General features: G+C 43.6%; 2 protein-coding genes across 3 annotated transcripts in view; both read right to left on the bottom strand.

The window, feature by feature from the left end:
- Nucleotides 1–15,570, bottom strand: part of gab2 (GRB2-associated binding protein 2) — a 30,027-nt gene extending 14,457 nt beyond the window's left edge. For both annotated transcript variants that reach the window (XM_037462366.2, XM_037462374.2), the window contains exons 1-2: nucleotides 15,302–15,570; nucleotides 2,601–2,901 (exon numbers count right to left, since the gene is read on the bottom strand). In XM_037462366.2, the coding sequence (XP_037318263.2) occupies nucleotides 2,601–2,901; nucleotides 15,302–15,373 (373 nt within the window). In that variant the 5' untranslated portion in view covers nucleotides 15,374–15,570. The remainder of the gene's footprint in view (nucleotides 1–2,600; nucleotides 2,902–15,301) is intronic.
- Nucleotides 15,571–16,452: 882 nt separating this feature from the next.
- nars2 (asparaginyl-tRNA synthetase 2, mitochondrial) lies at nucleotides 16,453–20,951 on the bottom strand. Its single transcript, XM_037462386.2, has 14 exons — nucleotides 20,632–20,951; nucleotides 20,071–20,180; nucleotides 19,840–19,960; nucleotides 19,568–19,708; nucleotides 19,417–19,497; nucleotides 19,243–19,337; nucleotides 18,974–19,106; nucleotides 18,520–18,618; nucleotides 18,357–18,394; nucleotides 18,214–18,280; nucleotides 17,965–18,102; nucleotides 17,744–17,841; nucleotides 16,775–16,801; nucleotides 16,453–16,688 (listed from the first exon to the last, which is right to left on the bottom strand). Exons 1-14 carry the CDS (start codon nucleotides 20,797–20,799, stop codon nucleotides 16,544–16,546), a joined length of 1,461 nt encoding a protein of 486 aa, XP_037318283.2. The 5' UTR covers nucleotides 20,800–20,951; the 3' UTR covers nucleotides 16,453–16,543.
- Between the last annotated feature and the right edge of the window lie 1,598 nt (nucleotides 20,952–22,549).

The following is a 22,549-nucleotide window of genomic DNA, read 5'->3' as shown; positions in this document are numbered from 1 at the left end:
CAGATTGGAGACATCGCAGGAGGAATACTGATGCAGGTGGGGTGCGTCTTCCTCCTACATACCGTATTTCTCTTTGAGATTAAACGACTGGTGTCTTTGGCATTAGTTACCCTTGAGAAATGGCCTCATCATGGAGACTTACATCATCAAAATAGATCCAAAATACAGCGGACACTTACACAGAGTTTAACATTTTTAGGTAGGTCCTCCGTTCAGGAGTCCAAAATGCACCCTGTTAACAGTACATTGCTTTGCTTCTGGGTGCATGCAGAACGCCATCTACTTGAGGTAATACACAGATTATTGATCAGTATGGAACATTCAACCCTATTTCAAAGGACACGTGCTATGCCTTTAAGACAGCAGGAATGACGCAATAGGGAACAAGTGGTAAATTGAGCAGCCATGCCCTTGAAGAGCAGATGCATGAAAGAATAACATCTACATTACCCCTTTTTTTCCAGGATGTTTAGCTCACAATTTAAGGAAATGGAAAATGACTACTATTAATACTTAAAAGCTTAAAGATATGAAGTGGAAGAGTCAGGGAAGAGCGTAACATTTCCCACGCCCGTCTAGAGCCTTGAGACACTGTTTGTAATTCTTATCAATGTCAGTTTTCAGTAACAAATATAGTCCTCTGACATAAATGATCCTGAGAATTAGGATTTAGCTTAGAGCAAAAAGAGGGACACTTTTTCTAATTTCTAGTTTACCGGCAACTACAATAGAGAGTGGAAAAGGCACACGGCTTAGTTTAAAGAGGCACTGCATGTTTCAGTAAAATTCACGTGATGTAATAAATCTTGGACGTGATGTTTACACGAGATGGACTGCAACCACGATCACAGCTGTCATGACATACACCCTCTCACTCCCCCGACCCGTTCGCCAAGCCACACCCCGCCGGCTACAGTCGATACAGTTTGAGACGAGGGCCGGGATAATTACCAAACCTGGCCCAGAGGGAGCGCCTCCTGTTGTGAGCACTGTTACACAGCTGTTTTCACTAAAACACCTGGATATATTGCATGTTACAGATGATCGACCATGTGCACAAAGATTAACGCCCATCAGCTGCCAGATGGCGTGCGAAAACAACATCATGAGTCCAATCTGGAAGGAAAGGACGAAGAATAGGAGATGTGGTTGTGTGTGTGTTTTGCAAAATCTTGCATGAAACATGAACATGTCGGTCACCATTATAACATTATTATCTTCTCGTACGATATACTATCATGACCTCGATCATTTTTGCTGACCTCAACGTTGACGGTTCTGTTAACATGCATGTTTGTTTACATACAAATGTCAGCAACATTTCAGACAACACGATGCGAGAATAAACAGCAGGGTTTTAACGACCATTATAAGCCGCTGCAAAGACATTGCACACTTTAGTGTTTTTACAGTGTACAACAATGCTAATATTAATATATAATTTCCATGAAATTATCTTAAAATGACAATTATATCTGAAAGTGAGTCGACCCTTAAGAAGTTTAGTTTTGACTTATCTCATAACTGCAATGCGTTCTTTTTTTTATGACTAGAGATCAGATCGAGGTAATTAAGGTCAATTTTCGAAGCTTAAAAATGTTACCATTATCATGTCTTGCCTGATGGGCACCTTCAGGATGCCACTAGTGGATTCCTTCTTATTAATGGTTGCCTCGAAGCGACACAAGCCCTTCTACTGCACAAAAGACCAAAACAAAACATAGCTATTACAAAAACTCAGCCTCTGTATCTGCTGTCAACTTTCAAAATGGCCCCTACCAAGAATTTCCATCACCCTGAATACAACAGTTGGACCCCTTCTTTAACAAAACAACTAATGAAAAAAAACACTAACACCCTCACACACTGTGTCCATTTATTTGGCTGGGATGTTCCCATTACACTCTCTAAAATAGCAAAGAGGGAAACAACACAATTGCAAGTGATGTCATGTGACTGGACCTCCGCGGCTGATTTTCTTTTGTGAAACTAAGATGCAATCTGTTCGAAATAACACGAGAAAGCACAGAGGGAGACTGATAAAAAGGGAAGAGTTATTGTATTCGGCTTTCTACTGCTTAAAGACCTCAGACAAGAAACCACATTACATTCATCCACTAAAGAAATAGGATATTACTTATTATGCTCTTATATAACTAATTCATATTGTTCCCTGTGTAAAGCCAATAAAATGTAAATCATTTGTGTAAAAGTCTTGCCACCTGAAGTTTTTACAAGCTATTATAATATAAAACAAGAAAAGCAGATAACCATTCATAATTTAATTAAAATGGATAAATGATGTCACTCATTTTCTGTTAATCAACAATTCCAATAATTAATTCATTATTAATTAATTAATTAATTAATTAATCATTACAGGAAATATTATCATACCGTAAGCATCACTGTCTGCTGTATGAACTAACTTTTTTGAACATTGAAGTTTAAAACCCCATTAATTGTCCAAATTACTTCTGAGCTAACCTCAAAAGTTTCACGTTTTGAGTTTTAATGAATTCCTTTGGACCACACAACTTGATACGGGTAACAGCGGAGGCGGTGGAGGGGTAAAGCGAGGACAGGTCAGGGGTTCCTACCGTGGTTGTCGTCCGACTGGTTGAACCCACACAGCTGGCAGATGGCGCGGACCCACTTGTTCATCTCCTCTTCGGTCTCGGCTACGAGATAAAAAGTGCGGTCCGAGGTCTTGATGTCAAACACAAAGCTGTCCTGGAACTCCTTCCTTTTGAAGGTCAGGCCGGCATCCACCTGCTCGCAGCAGTGCAGGTCGATGACCCGGATGGGCTTCTTGGAGTGGTCGTTCTTGTAGTACTCGAGGACATCGGGGTCACCGCTCATGCGGCCGCTGCGGAGTATGAACCAGCGTTTCTTCCAAGCCTGGGGAATGAAAATGGAATAAGAAAATCAGGTGTTGATTGTTTAAAAGTTTAAAAATGCCCAAAAATTGGACGGATTTGGTTTACTTTCTCACTATGCCATGCACAATGTTGCCGTGGCAACACAAAGACAACAGCTGGACCTCAGTTGTGATGTTAACTGTTGATGAAACAGACCTCAGAGAAACGTAAGTCTGCTCTATTGAGCCAAGTTACTGTGCTTTAGCACGCATGTGGTTGTATGTGGTTCAGTGTGCGTTGGAGGCAGTGCGAGGCGGTGGGGGCGGTTGGCAGGTGTTTACTTTCCTACCAACGTATTTCCTGTGCTTATATCCCTCTGTAAACTACAAGAAAGAAGCGCAAAACTCTTTCACCGAAAGAATGATTCCATCACAAGCCCGCGGGCCCGTCCCACGTGAGGTGCACGGCCTCGTGTCACTTGGGGCGGGAGTGGTCTACGTGTGTAAATGAACACCCCCCTGTCGTATCCACATGAAAGGCAGCAGAAGCACCCGCTCCGGGTTCTGATGCAAACGAGAGACGGCTACAATGCAACGTGTTGATTTTCACACCAACAACACCGCTGTTGTATTTGTTGACTGGAACGGCATGAAGGGAAGAACAGTGGCTTCCATATGTGTTTCCCAGTGGCTTTCTAAAGGGGCCCTCTGTGTTCTCTGTGCTCGGAGACAAAAGAGGAAGACGGACCAGGAAGGGAAGGGAAGTGGGGGGGGGGGGGTGTTGGACATCTGCCAGCGATGCACTTCCGCCAGGCAATGTCTCTCACATGCAGGCTGCTGACACACAGGATCCTGCCGGCCCCCTCTATCTCCATCAACACAGCCACTGCAGCAAGGCTAACTGCCCCCCCCCCATGACACACACACACACACCGTGCAGCATGCATATCTCCTGTGCTTTTCATAAAGGTGTTCCTCCCGCTTGGTTTAATGGAAACATGCATGCAACCCTGCATTACACGTCAATACCTCTGAGCGGTATTCCAGGGCTGAATTAGCTGCTTCGGGGTCAGCATTGCTGGTGCTGTGCATGCTGGCTGTTTGTCACACACTCATTGGGACATCGGGACACGCACTGGGACACATGGATTCATCTCTGATAATGTTACACCGGCCTGCATTTTGTCAGTGGACATCGCAGTGGTGTCTCTTAATCAAATCAATCATCTAGCACGTGTGTCGCCGTCAGACAATTCTCTTTTTCTCAGTTTCGTTTTTTAAAGCCAACTAAAGGAATGTATTTCATTTCCGTGCTTTTTTAAATTCTGCAGGTTTTCCCTAAATGAATTTGTAAGCACTGCCGCCAAACCATTTGTCTCTTTTCGCACATATTGTCAGACGAGATCCATCTTTCCTCACACAAAACGTTATTTTGACATGTTAGCAGTTCTTCTAGCAGTAACACTTTTCTCTCTTTTTTTGGCCCAGGATGTGCAGATTGTGATCTTATCTTCCTTGTTATGCTGAAGTACTGCTGAGGTATTGAAGGAGGAAGACTTTTTCATTGTTCGTAAAAGCAGGAGGCAGGTTGACCTTATTGATGCAATAGTATTAGCTCATTTCTCAGGCATTGGGCCGTTGGCTTCTTTGGAAAAGATTCCAAAGGAGTCAACAGTGTAGTGGAACTACCCAAGTGACCTTTTAAATGATTTCATTGTAGTGTGGCGTTTGTTATTGCATGAAAATACAGTTCAGCCGTCACACCGCTCTAAAGGCGCATTTACAGAAAATGCTAAAACTCCATGTGAACCCCATTTAAATTGTATGGCCTTTTCTGGGAAAAGAGAGCATCACTTAATTGAGACCTGGAGCGCTGCCCATTTCCAAGAGGTCAGCTCAACCCCAGCTGGGTTATTCCTGGCACCCTTCAGCTGCGGCCGGCGCATTAACCCAGGACAGCCACAGCTCTTGACCACGAGGGAAGACCACTCATTTAGGAGGCCCGTTTGCCCTTTTTAAAAAAAATGTTTTTGCTGTTCACAGAAATGTGGCGTGCAAAATGAGAGGCGGTCTCAATCGCGTTTCCAAGCAGCTTTTTCACACACAACTGGCAGTGTGGCTTGCTTTCCCTCCCTCTCTATCCCTCCCTCCCTCCCACTCTGTCTGTCTCACGCACTCTTTCAAAATCTAGTAAACTTCCCTGGTGAAGTAGATCAAGGGGGAGGAGAACACAACAAAATGAGCTAACCCACCCACCGCCTGTCCTACAGAGCATGTCTAAGCCCATCGATCACTGTCTAAGCACTGGGAAGATGAGGGGCTGAAGCTGTAAAACTAGGCTGAACTCTCCCAGCTCTCCAAGTCCCCGCATAGCTTTGGATTTAAGCTGCATCCCTGTTATGGGAAAAAAAAAGAGAGAGCTCAGCCGAGACCCACTGCCCTTGTTAACAACTGGACTGGACAGTGGACCAGCGAGAGCGGCTGTGAGCCACCCGATCACACCCTAAATGAGCACTGCGTCGTATATTATTGTTGGAGCGATAAACCGCAAACAGCACTGGACATGATGAGGCTCTCTTTGTTCGCCGTGTTCTGCTGCTCTTTCCACATCAGGGCTTAAAGTCAAATAGAGGTTAAATCTGAGCGGAGCGGCGCTCAGCATTCGGCTGCAAATGAGAAAATAAAGTAAAGGCAGAACTTTGTGAAGCCGTTCAAAATACTTCCGTCGGGATGTCAAGTGTAGAAAATAAAAATAAAAAGAAATGTCCTGGCAGCGCTCGAAGCTGTCTAAAGAAGAAGAAGAAGAGCAGCCATCCGTATCTATGAACGCACAGCCCGTCTCATTCAATCACCCCATGGAGGCTTGATCCTACCTTGTTCCACCATGTTCTCATTTGTCCTGCTCCGATGGCAGCCACAGATACAAAGAGGCCACAGTGGAAGCGGTTAACACGTCTGCCTCTATTTCACGTGACGCGGGGAAGGAAAAACCTTCAATAACAAAACGTAACACAACAATCTGCTGTTCGCATCTAAAAATAGGATCAAAACTGGTTCGTCTTGCCAATCCCTTTTGTCTCTTTGCATGTTGATAAGTGGACATGTTTTGTTCTATTTTTGGCAGCCTGCAAAACAATGATGCTTTTGGGAAAACAAACACAGTCACACAAAGGGGATACAATCGTCTGGTATGTGTTGATAGTTCTCCACTCTCACACTACAATTTCAGGAGATAAATACTGATAAGTCACGCAGCTCATTCTGCTGTATCTTGGCTACATAGACTAATGTACTTGGAGATGCTTACGGCCTAAAATAATGATCCAAGGTGTGCCTTTTTTACGGCGACAGAGCCGAGCACAGTGTGCGGCGAGTAGCCGGCTGTGTCAACAGGGGCGGCCCGATAAGCATCGGTCCGCATGTTTTCAAATGCCCATGAGCAAACATCCAAGCCAAACACCTTTGTCATTCGAGTTGCGGGTTTGACTAGTCTTGTTTACCTGTTAGAGGAGGAGGAGGAAACTGCAGCTAGCTGTTCTCGACTCCTCTGCTTTACCTGCTGCTGAAGTACACACAGCTGCACAAACACTCTGTGGCAGGGCCGTTTACCTGTTGTTACGCTGAAGGCTTTGGCTGCAGTCTAACCGGAGGCTTCCCTTACACACACACACACTCACGCACACACACGGACATACAAACACATCACCATGAGGCGAAGGGACAGTGATCCCATCGGTGTTCTCGGAGGTCCCATCGATGGGCTTCTAAAAGCCGTCGCACTCGGGTGTCTGTTGGACTCTACTTGGCATTCCGATGATAAGAGGTGTAACTACTTTGTCTATCCGGACAATATATTTTCTGTGGGGATAAAGGGGAACCCCTGTGAGTGTGGAAAAAGGAATTTACGTTACCGGTGAAGAAATAAATAAATATATTGATTTCTAATTTGAGATTTGCCTGAAAAAAAAAATCCCTGACACCCCTAAAAGTCCTATAAAACAACGAGATACCAGGCTTAAAACCACATGGGCGCGATAGCCCAGTGAGTGGACAGTAATCGTGGAAAGTGTTACGTTGAGAGAGTGAGGATTCCCACTCTCGGACAGGCTTTTGCGAAGGCCTCACGGTCCAGAAACGGGAGCAGTCCAAATCCTGATGTTCGTCTGACCCCATTGGACACAACGAAACCCACGCGGAAATGATCGACAGCCTCACTACCCAACGTGGGCAAGGAGTCAATGATGCTCGAGAATGACGCCTGCCTGTGAAATTTGACCCTCTAACGTCGTTCAAAAGCGTTGAGAAGCTGTGGGAGTCATGCAAGATGGCGGGTTGGGACGAGAGCAAAGAGACAATAAAGGAGGGGGGGGAGAAAACATAGTCGAGGGGGGGAAGGGTCCTCTGGTGTTTAATTGCAGCCAGTCAGGACACCCAGAAGCCCAAGTGCAGTTTGTGCTTCCACACAAGCACAACTCAGGGAGTTCTTTAATTCAGCTTTAATCTTTTGTATATGGTTTATGTAAACTTAATATAGGGCTTGTTGTGTTTAGTGAACATTGTGTTAGCTATACGTTTATTATTTTGTCAAATCAAAAAATATCCAGAGTCCAAGTCCAAGTCCAAGCAGGGTGTGACATAGTCAAGACCACGGCCTGAATAGTGGGCGCATCATACTGCATGACACACTTGAGATAAAATGTGCAACACGCAAACCAGAGGCACTCCTCAAATTGATTCGAAACGAAAAACACCTCTGTCATGACAAAGTAATCAAAAAGGCGTTGCAGAGGAACATTTTATGTGTGGCAGAATTCCCCTTTTTTTGATGAGCAATCACAATAATATTTTTCACAAATAATCAGACTTTGCACATGGAATTTGGGTCATCCCAATGTGTGTGACCTCGTTTAAAATCATTGTATAAAAAGCTTTGCTAGGAATGATCCTGGTTGGCACGTGTTAGCTTGAAGCAGCTTTTCGGTTCAAATCCTGAATGGATGTTCTATGAAGACAGCAGACGGAGCCTTCCTACAACAATCCCCTGTGATGCATAGCACATCTAAACTCTGTGGGTGCTGTTCCTAGCTTTTCACACTTAAACATGAACAAAGGGGGGACGTTTATCACATCCGTGGCTTCATTTATTGTGGTGCCTGAATAAGACTAGAATCTCCTTGTTTCAGAAAAAAAAGAAGAAAGGAAAAAAGGAACACTTTTCAACGCTTTAATTAAAAAGGTGGGACGCCTATAATGCCGTATAATGTAATCGTTGTGTGAGCGAATGCCTGAACACTTGTGATGCTGGTTAATGTGATGAGAGGGTCGGACAATGCTGGACGGGCTGCAGCAGACAATGACGACAGAGCCCCGATTATGTGGTCCTAATCAATAGTGGGTCACACGTCAGCCCACATTCCAGGAACAGATGGGAGTGTCCGCATGTAAGAGAGCAACCCAGTTACATTTAAAGAATAACACTCGGCCATTCCCTCTGCACAAAAACACATTTTAATATTCTCATTGCAGCGCTTTCCGATTATCCACATGAAAGACACTGGATTATTCTACCCGTCACGTACCAGGCACTATTAAAAGGACGGTCTTATTTTCTGTCTTTGACAGATGTCATGCGTCTGTATTTACCTATGTGACATTAGTTTATGTAACCACAAGCTTAAATAAACCGCACATGGACATAAAAGAGCATGGCGACGTTCCTTGAAAGTCCTAAAGTTTACACAGGGCCCCATCATGGCTCGGAGCGAAAGACGTTAAGCAGACAGCCGCCCGAGACAAAGTTTATAACAGACATTCAACGGATTCAACGTCACAAACAAAAGCAGCGGTCCAACAGCGTGCCTACAGTGTGTGGCCATTTTGCATTTTTCGGCAGCTTCGGCTCCCATTATCCGTCTCGAGCGGTGAAGAGATCCAGATGCTCCCGGCTCGGGACGCGGCTCGGGTGCCCGAAGAAGTAAACACCGAATCGGATGTAAAACAGAATCGCCGAGAGAATGAAACTGCAGGCGTTTAAAAGTCAAGCGGATCCATTAGAGCGACGTTAAATGAAAAAAACGGTTCATGTTTCCCCGATAGTCAAAACACTGACCTTGGAAGGCCGGCAGCTGCAAGACATAACACATGCAGATAAGACCCAAACAGGCTCATAAACTCTCGTGTGTTAATAATGAAGGTGGGAGGTTAGCGGGCCTGCACTTTTCCTCACGTAGGCTTTTGAAACCCGCTCAGTGCGTTCAGGGTACGGCCTAATGTCGTTCAGCCTTAATAACATTTCCACGTAATGCGTCATCATATGGCCGTGATGGAAAGTCACCATCCCACAGGTGGGAAGATGACAAAGAGGGACGAGGCGCTTATTCGCTCACTTCATTGGGGCAACGATCTGCAAAAATCTGCGGCGCATCCGTTTAAAAAAAAAAAACAACAACCTCTCAAAAGCTCTCTGGGTAGATATAATCAGCCTCAATTTGCAGTTGAACACTTCCATCATTAGGGGAAATGAGTAATCTCTTGCCATGTCTCCGTACCAGCAGAAGGACGGGCTTGCTTAGCGGCAGCCCGCCGACAGTTTTGGGGGTGGGGGGGGGGGGGTATTATCTTCAATCAGAAGTCTTTGTGTTACTTCCGGTGCCCCAGCCATCTGCTGCGGCTCGTGCACGCAGGGTGCGCCGTGAGCATCTCTATCCCGGTCTCTCGTGCTCCAATGCAGCGAGGCGGCTTTGGATGCACGGTGCTGAGAGGAAGCAGAGAGGAAGCGTTTACATGCAAAAAAAAATCACTCTGTGAATGTGATTCTTTAAAAACAGGCGGTCGTTGGTATGGCGGAGGTTCTTCACACGGTACTGAACGTCTTTCATCTTTAAAGCCGACCACTGTTAACAAATAATTTGGGTGGCATAGATATTTTAGTATTGCTAAGTCATCGGCTCAGCAAAATATCTCCTTTCTCATTCGCTTTTCTAGCCATGTGAACACTTTGTTTTGTATTCTTTCGGTAAGCACGTATTGCAAATATACTTGCCAAGTGGAAGGAAACGATAACATACTTAGGTGATATATTAAACTACTAGAATGACAAACGTATCACAAGTCAGCATTCAAGCTTGCACTTCTCCAAATCACTTGCAATGATGTCATTATATGTACACAAAAAGACCAAATAACTCTGCTGGAGCACTTGATGTTTTCTGAAACATGCTGGTACCAAATTAATGAAATGTCTGAATAACACCATGAAATCGTCCAAAAAAAACAGAATAACATTTAGCTGATCATTATCACCAATGAACCACATTGATTACAGTGATTACAGCGAAATTCATTAATAAAACAACCTTAGGAACGCGTTAGTGATCTCACTGTGTTTCAGTGAATTCCGTATTCCGAGAGATATCACTCATCTTATTTTTAGCTGAGCTTACGTTGCAGGAAATGTCACTTCTTTCAAGTGAAGAGCAACGACTCATCACCGTCTGGAGGTAATAATCTTAATATACCTTTCATATTTAAAGCTCCTACAAACTATTGCCCAAGGCAAGAGTTTCACATGAAACAGAGAGACAAAACATTTTAACACTTGTTTGGGGATATTTACAGCTGCTAGTGTTGCAATAAGATGCCAGGATGTCTGGTTAAAATGACGTGACCGTCAACAAAATGAATTCTATTCTTCATCCTTTTTTTTCTCATTTATTTTTATATTATTATTTACCCATTATACAGTTTAAAGAGCTCTATATTCCCTCCAACTCCTTGTTATGGGGGGCATCAGAATGTGTAAATGATTAAACAGTCCATGAGAAAGAGGATATTCACGTTTAATAAAAATCATACTTCCCACACAACATTAACATGTTGTCAGTAAGTGTGAAGAAAATAGCTGTCAACTATTCTATTTCCAAGAACTTGTGTATAAATAGCTTCATATAAATATTACATCAAGAAATTGCCTTCACTTAGGAGAATTCAGACCACTTCCTATTTTAACACAATTCGCATTAGTGGTTATTTGCATGGGAGGGAAGTAATGCTTAGTAATGTGCATCGTTGCGTTCAAGAATGAAAACATGTTTACCTAAATTAATAGAGTTTTCTGCACCTTACCAGCTACTATAATGGTGCATCTACAAGCGGCAAAGAGGTTTTGAAGAGGCGTCAAAAAGGCGAGGCTTAAGCGGCTCTTTTGACTGTTAAGCAGGACGCCGGTCAAGAAGAGCAAGTGTGCCAAGTCAACTGTCCCTGGGTAAATAGAAATGGCTGTCAACTTTTTTTTGTTTTTTTTCAGTGGTCACACACTGCAACACCAAAGCGAGCGTCTCACACTAAAAGCTGAAATGCCAGCAGTCCAAGTCATACTTATGAACACAAAGGGGCAAGGACTTTTCTTATTATCATTATCACTTTTATGTCCGTCTACGATGCTCTGCAGGATTGGAGGCCCGAAAGGCATTTCTACTGAACGACATAACTGCAAAGCCCATTTGCTACAGAAGGTCAATCTAATGGCAATCATGTGACATGTAAGCTACTAGTAGATGTAGGAACAGCTAGTATGATCCCTCTAGGAGTTTATGTTTGGATCCGAGCAACAGCGGAGAAACTAAATACCTATTGAAGGAGAAGGTGGAACAGTGTAATGGTACACTTAGGTGTGTTAGAGCTTTAAGCACCATTAGGCGCCACCTCCGCGATAGGGTACTTCATGAGAGTGCAGAAAATAGGTACAAACAAACATTCCTACTCCTGGTCCAAATCACAAGAGAAAAATCAATGGGATGTAATTTCCTTCAGAGCAGCAAAACTTTCAGCTCAGCTGATAGAGGCGTGATGGGACATCCTGTAGGTACCAGCCAAAGGAAGTGGGACATCTGCTAGTGGTGCAATAATTACGTTTTGGGTAGAAAACATAGTCTAAACCAGAGTTCATGGCAAAGGAAAGGATATTATAACAAAAGGTTCACACAAGGCCACCCGGGGATTTTCACAATAAATGTGAAATAAAATAGATCCACTTGGGACTAGAGAACAAAAGGGTTGAGGAAAGTCATTTTGAGTCAAACAAGTGCGAGCTTTGAGCATAAAGGTTCTCTATATAAAGGGATTCCGAGCATTAATGGAGCAGCAATGTAAAAAAATAGCAGAGTGATGTTTCCCTCTGTGTGTGATATTATCTGAGCTCCTCCTCACGTGTGCTTTTACTGCGCTGCCACTCTGCACTGCGCTCGTATGGCGGTCGGTCACAGCTGATAACGTGCAAAAGTAGCACCAAAACCCCCCACATGTTAACTCAAAAAGCTGTCAGCCTTTTTGCCATCATTTGCATTGTTTGTGCGGCTAGTGCGGTCAGCGTGGTTAGCACCGTTAGCCGTTATCTGCCCGCTCAGCCGTCAACATCTTTGAGGGACATTGAGAGGAAATCTAAAAAGGCTCACAATTTAAGAACAGAAAGCCTTCCATTTATTACAAATGTGAATGTTCTGCTAAAATGGCTGCGAAGTCGATCTAAATGCAATGCATCAACAACCAATTCCTTAAAGATATTAGTAGTTACGTACAAGAAATACTTTCAGACGTTCTCCGGTTCCAGCTTCTTAAATGTGGAGACATGCTGCATTTCAGGACTAGCCATTTGAAGTCACCTTTTCCTCTGGGCAATTGGAATACTATTTTTTCTGACAATCGGATACTCGTACTTAAAGAATCAGTTAAGTTAAAATAATCTATGTAAATTGATCACAAGGATCTCGCTTGGCGATCGTAGCCCAGAACCATCTAATCCTACTTTAATACTGCAGTCACACAAAGCAACGCCAGTTTTTTAGCTTCTGGGGTAAAGGCCCATTCGAGGGCTCTCAGATGAAGTGGAACAAGGAAAATGTCTGTGTGAGCGCTGGGTGTCTGTCAAAGCAGGAACTGGGAGGCGTCCTCTGTTGACCTTAGAGGGCAAGGACTTCCCAAAGCCCCCTCTGCAAAACAAAAGCACACCCGGCAGCTGACAGTGGGACACAGGCTGCTGCTGCTGCTCTGCTGTGCTGGGCCTTGAAAAACCTACGGACCCCCCAAACCCCCCCCCCCCCCCCCCCCCCAGTGGGCCTCCTCTCGGATGTACCGTCCAGGGCAAGGCGGTAAAGCCCTCAGAAGCAGGCAGTGGCAGAAAGCAGAAGCTATCACCTCGTCGATATGATCTGTCTGGAATGTGGCAGTGCTCTACTGTATGTGAGCAGACACGTTTGTGATTACAGCAGCGTGATCCCGACCTGGGAACAGGAATCAGACTGTTTACTGTATGACACGTCGAGTGTATGATTCACATTGTGATGAATCATTTTGGAGGAGCTCTTATGCATGTGTCAACATTGGTTGTCCCGAAGGGGTAGGACTAAGGATTAAAAGTCAAATATGAGGCAGGTTTTGGGGTTTTAACTGATGAAGCACATTTGAACCTCAACAGAATCCTGCAAGAGGCACTGGGTACTGGATCAGTCAGTTGTTTTCATGTTCCTTCTGCTTACTCTGGACATCATTCAACAAAAGCAACTAGGCCACTCCCACCTGCTCTTAAAACACCAGCCACCTCTGGAGCCCCCATTGCCCCCCCCCCCCCCCCTCGAGACGAGATAAACCCTTATTCCTGGTGGGGGTGAAAAGTGGCTTCACACGGCTCCGCAGCACCGCTGTCTGTCACATGGTGGGGGAGGGCGGGTTGGAGGGAGCGCTTTTGTGTGCGTAGAAAGAAAGAGTCACTGCCGAGAGTTAATAGGGTTACAACAATTAGCAAACATTAAACCAGGACTAGATGTGCTCGTTACGGGGCACAGGCGTGTTGCCTCCCGTCTCTTCCTCCCCCCCCCCCCCCCCCCCAGTTGCGTCCAGGCTTCAACTGCCACAAGTGTGTTTGCTCGCTGATTTTGCATTCCATTTGCATGACCCGTGGCACTGGCACCAGTTTTTACTCTCTCCTAAACCTGCATCTTTGACTAAACCACTTCTGAGAGGTCACATAAATGCTATGACAATTTATCCCAACAACTAACTACTGATTAACAAAACGCAGGCCCCGTCCGGTTAAGGGAGGACTTGGCTGTAGAAACGGGTGGAATATTCACAGGACAAGGGTTGTTGAGGATTGTTGCAAATAATCTTCTAAAAAGAAAAAACAAAACAACTATGGCACGAACTACAATGACCTATCAAGCCACCGAAACACACCTACGGGCTAGAATGTCTGCCAGTATGTGAAAGCACTATCTGAATATGTCCCTCTCCATTAGAACGTCAGCTATGTCAGATGACAGCAATAGTGTTGAGTAAATGGCCCCGATTGTCCAGAGCCTGACTTTAAGTGGAAGGAATTTGAGATGGACCGATTATCACATTTACAAGTCTGCATGCTCTGGACACTCCATCTCATGACACTGTTTCCTGTGTGTGTGTGTGTGTGTGTAGTTGTTTATAGGTTATTGCTCAGGGTGAGAAGCATGGTGAGAAGGGCTGAAAGGCTGAACCCTGCTCTCTTGCCTAGGCCTTTATTATGCCTTTCCCCCCCCGTTGTTTATACAGTACTGCTATGAACCAAGCAAGTTTTTCTTCCTCTGTGCCACTGCAGCTGCCGTTCCACACGGACCACGGTGGTCGCTGTGTAAACATTAGCCAGCTTTAAGTGGAAGACAATGAGGAAATGACAGGACAATGGAGGTGAGGTGGAGGGGGTTACATTTGAGCACATTCAAGGATGGATTTCCAGATGAAAACAGAGAGATAACATCATGGCAAAGTCGGCTTAGTAAGGAGGGGGAAAAGGCCCGGTAGTGCAGCACCATACATAAACAGTGGACAGCTGTATTTATGGGAGATTGTCTCATGGTTCTATGTTCCTCCATAAATCCTATTATCCGATTTGTTGCCCTTCCCCTTTGGGCCGGCACCCAGCGGGAGACTACAGCAGCTTCTGGCCCATGAAGCCTGGTCACAGGGCTGCGTGTAGGACATCGACGCTTCATTAGACATTACCTCATCACGATTGGATAAAGCCAAGTGGCAGTTTGTGTCTGGGGGCTATGTAGTCAACACCATAGACAGCTGCTGGGTATTACACAGGCTTACCTCCGTGTTGGCCCACAACAGTGGGTGGGCATGTCAAAACGGGCAACTGCTTTTTTTCCTATTATGTGAAACATATAATTCTAGCTTCTAATGGTCGGGACTATTTTTTTTTTTTTTTCTAACAACACGTGGTTCCTCCTGTAAGTTATTAAAACGAGAGAAGCGGGTGCAGAAGGATGATGGGGGGGGGGGGGGGGGGGGGGGTGCACCTGCTGCCTGCTGCAATGGGACTCTCAGTTTAACCCGACTACTTATCGGAGATGCAAAGCGCGATTATTCAAAACACACAGAAACTCCGCCAAAGTGCAATGGACTTACATATCTTCTGAGCTTTTTCTCCGGTGGGGACTTCCTCAGCCAGCCCTGGAAGATGATTTCACCGCCGCTCATGTTTGTCAGCGTGTGTTGTTTCCTTCTCGCTGTGCACGGCCGCTGTCACTGGGAGCACATGACGGCTCCTCAAGGCGTCGATGTCCCACTGGCGCAGTCCGCTCCCCCCATTTGATTACAAAAAAAAAAGAAAAAAAGAAAATGATACAGGTAATAGTCAAAGTGCTGCTGGTCGGAGACGTTGAAAACCGGAGGAGAGGGAGGGGTGGGGTGGGGAGCGGGGGGTGGGGGGGCGGGGACGGGAAAGAAGCGCAACTCGACTCTCGGGGAAATTACGCACGGCCAGCTGACGGGGAGCCGCGGGCAAAACTCAACTGATGCAGGCTGAGGAAGTATCGTAGTGCATGCAGTTTGTTTTCCCAACTCACGCCACGCCCACCGAGCCGAGAGAGGGATGGGCCGCGCTGGGATGGGACGAACAGGACGGAAGAACCGCTCCGGCCAATCAAGTCGACTCAAGATCCAAACACTAGGGAAAATAATGGAGGAACTGTAAAAAAAAATATATATATATATATACATATATATATATATATATATATATATATATATGATTCCCAAATGCAAACCAGTGCAAACGTTAACGTATTTCTGCTTTATTATAAATACGGAAACGCCTCTGATTTGAGTATTTTAGGAAAACACGCATGATACGCCTCGCCATGGCGCAGTATTAATTAAAGCTTAAATATGCGGGCTTTCTTTAAATATTTTGCGCGCCTTGGCAAAATAAAAGTCAATATTAAAGTCAATATGTGCTGTGAGTAAGTTATTTGCATTTTCTCCATTGGATGGAATGAGCAAAAGCACCATCTGGTGGCAATTTTAAATACTTTTCTGTCGCTTGGAAAACCGACATCGGTGTTAAAAATGGAAGTTGATGCAGGCAAATTAATAAATGAATGAAACTAGACATCGGTGTTAAAAATGGAAGTTGATGCAGGCAAATTAATAAATGAATGAAACTAAACAGTATCGTGAGAATTGATTAATACTAATAAGTGGACGAGTGAAACTCCCTCTCAGATATGGTATGTTTTCTGTTCATTGCTTTTATTTACAAAAAAATAAATAAAACATGATGTCGAATATAATGTTTATTGCCTTTTTCACAGAGAGCAAAAACAGAAAATACAGACGTACACATTTCTACTCAGCCTAAATGGGGTTTTATAGAGGGCAAGAATGGGAAAATCTGGGGAACGCAATCACATCTTTGATGTTGTCAACACCAAGAATGCATTGCAAAAATCGCTCAAATCCCATTCCAAAGCCTCCATGAGGGACGGAGCCAAAACGCCTCAGATCCAGATACCTACAAATAAAGTTCAAATGAAAACGATTAAAGTGGAAGGATGTCTCTTATAACATTTTGGTAATGTAAATATGTTTTCTTCTTACCAGCTGTAGGTGTCTTCTAATCCGGCCCTGGAAAAGTATGATGATTCATGTAAAAGCCTCAAAACAGAAACTCAAAGCACACAATAAATCTTCTGCATTGCAAATTATTTTCCTATATTCACCATCAATGTGTAAGTAAGAAAAGTCTGTAGCAAAGCGTCAGGTACTTGTTCTGTGATACGGCTGAGTGCAGACTGCGATATGCTTACTGCTGATGCTATGACTGTTTGAAATGATCCTGATGTTTAACAAATGCTGGAATGGAATGTGAACGCAGAGTCGGAGATGCAACGTCATCTTTGATTTCTTGCAGTAAATGTAATATTGCATTGCAGCTTAATCTGTAACGTGTAATGATTTTGTGTTCACTCAACTGAAAAAGTGTGATTCTTGTGAAAAAAAAAAAATCAGCTGTCATTACACCAGGAGGCATTTGAAAGAAAACCTGCATTCTGGTTAACACTTGCTTCTAAGAGGCGCAGAATTTTCCGTCCCGTGAATGCATATACATGACGCGGTAATTTGCCTTTTCAGTTCCCGCAAAAAGTGTTGAGCTACACAGCTAGTGCAATAAAACCTTCAATATATATATATATATATATATATATATATATATATATATATATATGTAAATGAAATGGTAGATGCATCTTAAATGTCAATGTATCATTTGTATTCCGATCATGCATGATGTGTGGTGAGTTAGGATGCCTAAAAACCGTCAAACCCAACTGAAGAATTTGGATTTCAACAGCTGAGTTTTTCTGCCCACTGTTGCTCTGTGGTGTTGGTGAGAGAAAACAGATTTCTATTTTAAAAGGCCACTGCGGAACTTGTTAAATGTGCCAGCTATTGCCTACTGGGACTATGCATGACCTCATTAATTAAAATACAAACAAATTTAGAATATTTAAGCAGATTTTTACAACTGTAGTGTATTAGCATTGGCCTTGGCCCTGGAACTCTTACTCTTCTAGCCGGGCCTTCAGCAGATCCAGCCTCTCCTCCCTCAGCGAGCCCCCACAGAGCTCTCCAACACCCGGCACCAGAAGATCCACTGCAGCTGCCTGCACGCAAAACACAGTCGGGAGTCAAAAGAGACAAGCAAAAGTACGTGATAACCTGCGAGACAATGCAAGAAAGGAAAGGAGGCGTTAAATCATTGATTTTTTGAGCATTCTGTGTCTTACCGTGTGCTCGGGATGGTCTAGGTTGTCTCTTGCATAAAAAGGCTTAAGATCATAAGGGTAATCAGTGACAAAGACTGGAATGTTGCCACAGTGTTTCACCAGGTACTTCTCATGCTCTGTCTGGAGGTCACAACCCCACTGTAGTAAAGAAGAGCCAAGGTCATTGTTGTGGGATAATAGTGTTAGTGGGAAATGTACAGTAGCGATAGATATCCATCTGGTAGTAAATTAATGAAAATCCACACTTACATATATTGGGAAGGCAAATTTCTGGGAACTTTTTTTTAGGATGTCAATAGCTTCACTGTAGGTCAACCTAAAAGTAGATTGTGATAGTGTTATTCAAGTTCTTCAACATGTTGCTTTTTCAATTCAAATAAGTAGGGACTTACACAGGAAATCGGTTCTTCAGCATAACTTCCACAGTGTCCTTAGAGGGAACGGACATGTAATCGGAGAAAAGAAAATGTTGTTTGGGACATTGAAGTCTCCCTTATTTGTGGCCGGTTGGCTAAAGGAGTCAGATTATGTGTATAAGTGTCCTTGAGGACTCACCCTGTGTCCAGGAGCCACATGCTTGTGAAACAAATCCACATCCTCGGCACAGTGAGCCAAGACATGCTCAGTGGCGGACCTGAACATGTCCTCCATGACCTAAGGAGCAGGGCCCGGTTTAATAATTAAACATTTTTCTGGCAAACTGCGCATGGGGGAACCTTTTATAGTCACATTGCGCAAGTGCAAAATGTTCAGTACACAGGAATTGATGTGGTGTGACAATCAGTACACTTCATCGCAGATCCTCATGATCAAACGATTTGCCAGTCGGAGATGTTTGCATTTTGTCAGATGCTGTTGAGGAGCTTTAATGCTACACAGTTTCATCATTGCCAGAGAAGATGAGCTCCCTACAACTATGTGAATGTGAGTCATCCCATAGTTACCATTGTGCTACTTTGATCGATATTGCAGAGCAGCATTGTGTTTGTAGGACAATGACACAGTGTACCTTGGTGAGATCCTCTAAGGACTGTGTGAAGGAGACCTCGGCCTCCACCATGTAAAACTCAGCCAGGTGGCGTCTGCTTTGGGAGTTCTCTGCACGAAAAGTTGGTCCGAATGTGTAGACTCTCGAAAAAGCCCTGGAAGAGGAGGAGTGATAATGCATAATTAGGAATGGTTCTTTGTGTGCGTTCTGATGTAGACCCTCTTTTTAGTAGATCTCTTTTTTTATGTCCAGAGGATCAGTAGAAGACAAATTCATATAGTTGATCTCACCCTGACATCACTTCCAGATGAAGCTGACCAGAGACAGTCAGGAAAGCTGGAACAGAGAAAAACTTCTCACCTTCTTCATTGTTTGGGCTGGACGGCTGTGGTAGAAGAACAGGCATCAAAGAATGGAATTGATTCTTTGTGTATCGGGGCTTCGATTGACGATAACTCACTCACCTCAACCTGAAAGAGTTCCCCAGCCCCTTCACAGTCGTTTGAGGTAATGACCGGAGTGTGAATCTGAACAAAGCTATTTTCCTGAGAAAAAAAATTAAAATAAATACATAGTCTGGTTCTGCATTAAAAACTTTTCCACTGATGTGCTCACCTTGAAATATGAGTGAACTGCTGTAGTGGCCTCACTTCGTATTCTCAACAGGGAGCTAAACGCATTTGTCCTACACCTGAGATGCGGGAACTGTCGAATATACTCAAGGCTGTGTCTCTCTTTTATTTTGAAGGGAAAATCCTGAAACGACAAATTCAAAGCAGTATTAGTAAATGCCATTCCTACACAATTGGCAAATTACAAAGTTATAACATAAGTTGGAGATAGCACAGCCAGTAAAATCTAATGTTTGTAGAAACGTTTTTTCGTACCACAGGGTTACAATCTCCAACTATGTGGATATGGTCTGCTTGCAGTTCAAATGGCTGTTTTTGCCGTGGACTTTTCCGAAGAGTACCCGTGACTTCAACAGCACTACCAAGTGTGAGCAATCTTAATTTGAGAGAGAAAAAGAAGGGAAGAGAGTCAGTGAGTATTTTTTGTATGCGCATCCTTCATACCTAAAAAGGATTATGTAGAGGAAATATGAGAGAAGCGCTTACGGATGATTCAACTCTGAGCTGGCGACGACCTGCAATGACTGCAGGGAGCTCCCATCATTCACGTGGAGAAAGAGATTTTCCTTCTGAGGTCTAACAGACCGAATCCATCCCTAGGACACATAAACCAGTCAGATGCACCTTGATGTCCCCTCTGCCAATACAGCAATATCTTATTGGTTCTTATATTCTTATTGGTAGGTGATGCTCATGAACCCAGATGTTGGTAATTTGAGAATTCCACTCCTCGTTCTTTCACAAAAAAAAGTAAACTAACGTTAAGTGTATACACTGGCACCAGGCTGCAGTTATGACATGAAAACATACTGGGCCAATGTGTAAATAATAGTTCAGGGTGCTAAAATGATGATACTAACTTTAGTTGTATCGTCATTTACTTAACGTTACATGACTTGAACCTTGAGTTGTTTACAAGTCGGTCCATTAAGAAAATGCATGTATGGCTTGACGTAACGTAATAATCCCTTATTGTGCACTGCAGCTCATTTATTCACAAATGTAGATACACAAGCATTAGCTTAGCTGCATGCTAGTAGGCGTTACCTGCACTTTGACATTCGCTCCCAGTTCAGCTCCTGAAACTGCTTCTGACACTCTCAGTCTAGCCGGTGTCTTGTTGCAATAATGTCGAATACTAAACCATGTTCCCCGAGTTAGCGTCGCTGCTGTGGTCGTTGCAACAGAAAACGTTTTAGCAGCAGACTGAAACATCGTGACAAACGCCGAGGAAGAAAAAAGCCTACATGAACAATACGTTTCGACAATTTCAAGATGGAATAAACGACATTTCCAACGGTATAACTTTCGTTTCACTCTTAACGTGACATTCACGTTGTTTCGGACAGTACCACTTCCTGTTTGTGTCTCTCATCATTCGCTTTATTGGGTCACGTGGTTTTCATTATCCAATGAGGTGCCGCCCTCTAACAGCCGGTCGCTCTGGGTAATGTAGTTTTCGCAACAGGAGTCTAAATGCCATTTTAGGATTTCGGAATTCTAATTTCCTTTCTTTATGGACATGCTAATGATATTAAACTTTATTGTGGACGCTATACAAGAACGCATTTTTAAATCAAAATGTGATGATAATAAGTAGCATGAGGGTTGTCAAGGGAAGAGCACTGTGTAGGTGATGGGATCTCCTTTACTTTGAAAGATTACTTTGAAGATTACTCACTTATTCACTAAAATCAACTGATTCAATGCAATTCAACAGCATTGAAAAGTACACAAAACCCTGAGAGGAAAATCTACAAAATGTGTAAATAGAAGATTGAACATTTATGTTCTCCGCTCTGTAAGAAGCATTTTTATTTTAATGTCCCAGTCGCTGTCTATCAGCAGAAAAAAGGAATAATGTCAAGTTATTGTTTTTGGCCACAATATCTCACACTAAAGACTGTGAAGTTATTTCTACATGTAGGGTTAAATGCGAAATGTATTTCCAACACCAAAGTGTAAGACGTGTGGAGTGATTCAAAAGAGTAATGAAGCAAGCAGAGCAGCCATCACAACCACATGAAAATCCTCTTTAATCTTACATGATGTATCTGCCGTCAGTTTGAGGTCCATTTGGGCGTAAACCTCGTTAATCCAATACCCACAATGGCAACTGGGTCTATTTCCACCATTTGCTGCTGAACTAAATCAGATCATGCCAGCAATGTAATAAGATGCCATAGACAATTACTCACCTGGACTTGCCTGTCAGATCTGGAGCCCCTGGTCTGGGCCTGCCAGCAAACACAGAGCTGGGTGTCTCCACCTCCGGCTGCTTATGACACATCATCATTAAACCCAACATGATGCATTTGAAAAGTCAGCAGGGTCATTGATATTAATTATCTCCAGCATGGATGGGGCAATTATGCACATGCTTTGTCTTAATGGGGAGCAGAACAAATCCATTTTCCGATTCATTGACGTAGAGTGCAAACTATGAAGAGGGATTTTTTGAGGTCATGATGTCTGCATATGGTATGTTTCTGTGTCTTTATAGCAAAATTGAAACAGACACCATAAGACTGATGGAAACCCACAATTAATGTATCTTTAGTTCGCTGGAAGGAGAAAACAACAACGACAATAATACAAATATTATTTTTATTATTATTATTATTATTATTATAATAACTCGAGACTCAAAACTATGTATGTCAGTATTAATAGAGTAATATACTCCTAAAAACATATTTCTCTCTCATCATCTTATACTCCACAATAATGTGCAATATCTTGCGTCCCCATAAGGTAGTGCTGTAGCTCTACGGCACTTCCACTTCTTCTTCCAACTCCCACTGCACCTATTGCAGATTTATTCATTTACCCCTGAGTTGCCTCCACTATATTATTCATTTGCAGCTCCAAGGTCTACTGAAATGGAAACAAGCTGGTACTGTTATGTTCCCTTTGCAGTTCTATCAAGAATAATGCAAAGGCCCTGCTGGCTTTCATCGACATC

The sequence above is a fragment of the Pungitius pungitius genome, chromosome 3 (assembly GCF_949316345.1).
Source record: "Pungitius pungitius chromosome 3, fPunPun2.1, whole genome shotgun sequence".
In the NCBI taxonomy this organism is placed as follows: Eukaryota; Metazoa; Chordata; class Actinopteri; order Perciformes; family Gasterosteidae; genus Pungitius; species Pungitius pungitius.
This window is presented reverse-complemented; position numbering and strand designations above follow the sequence as displayed.

Excerpts from the sequence above, each read along its gene's own strand:
- nars2 (XM_037462386.2), bottom strand. The coding sequence starts at position 20,799 with ATGTTTCAGTCTGCTGCTAAAACGTTTTCTGTTGCAACGACCACAGCA. Across the intron at positions 18,281-18,356 it reads CTGAAGAACCGATTTCCTGT|GTTGACCTACAGTGAAGCTA; the intron begins GTAAGTCCCTAC and ends ATCTACTTTTAG. Across the intron at positions 17,842-17,964 it reads TAGACCATCCCGAGCACACG|GCAGCTGCAGTGGATCTTCT; the intron begins GTAAGACACAGA and ends TTTTGCGTGCAG.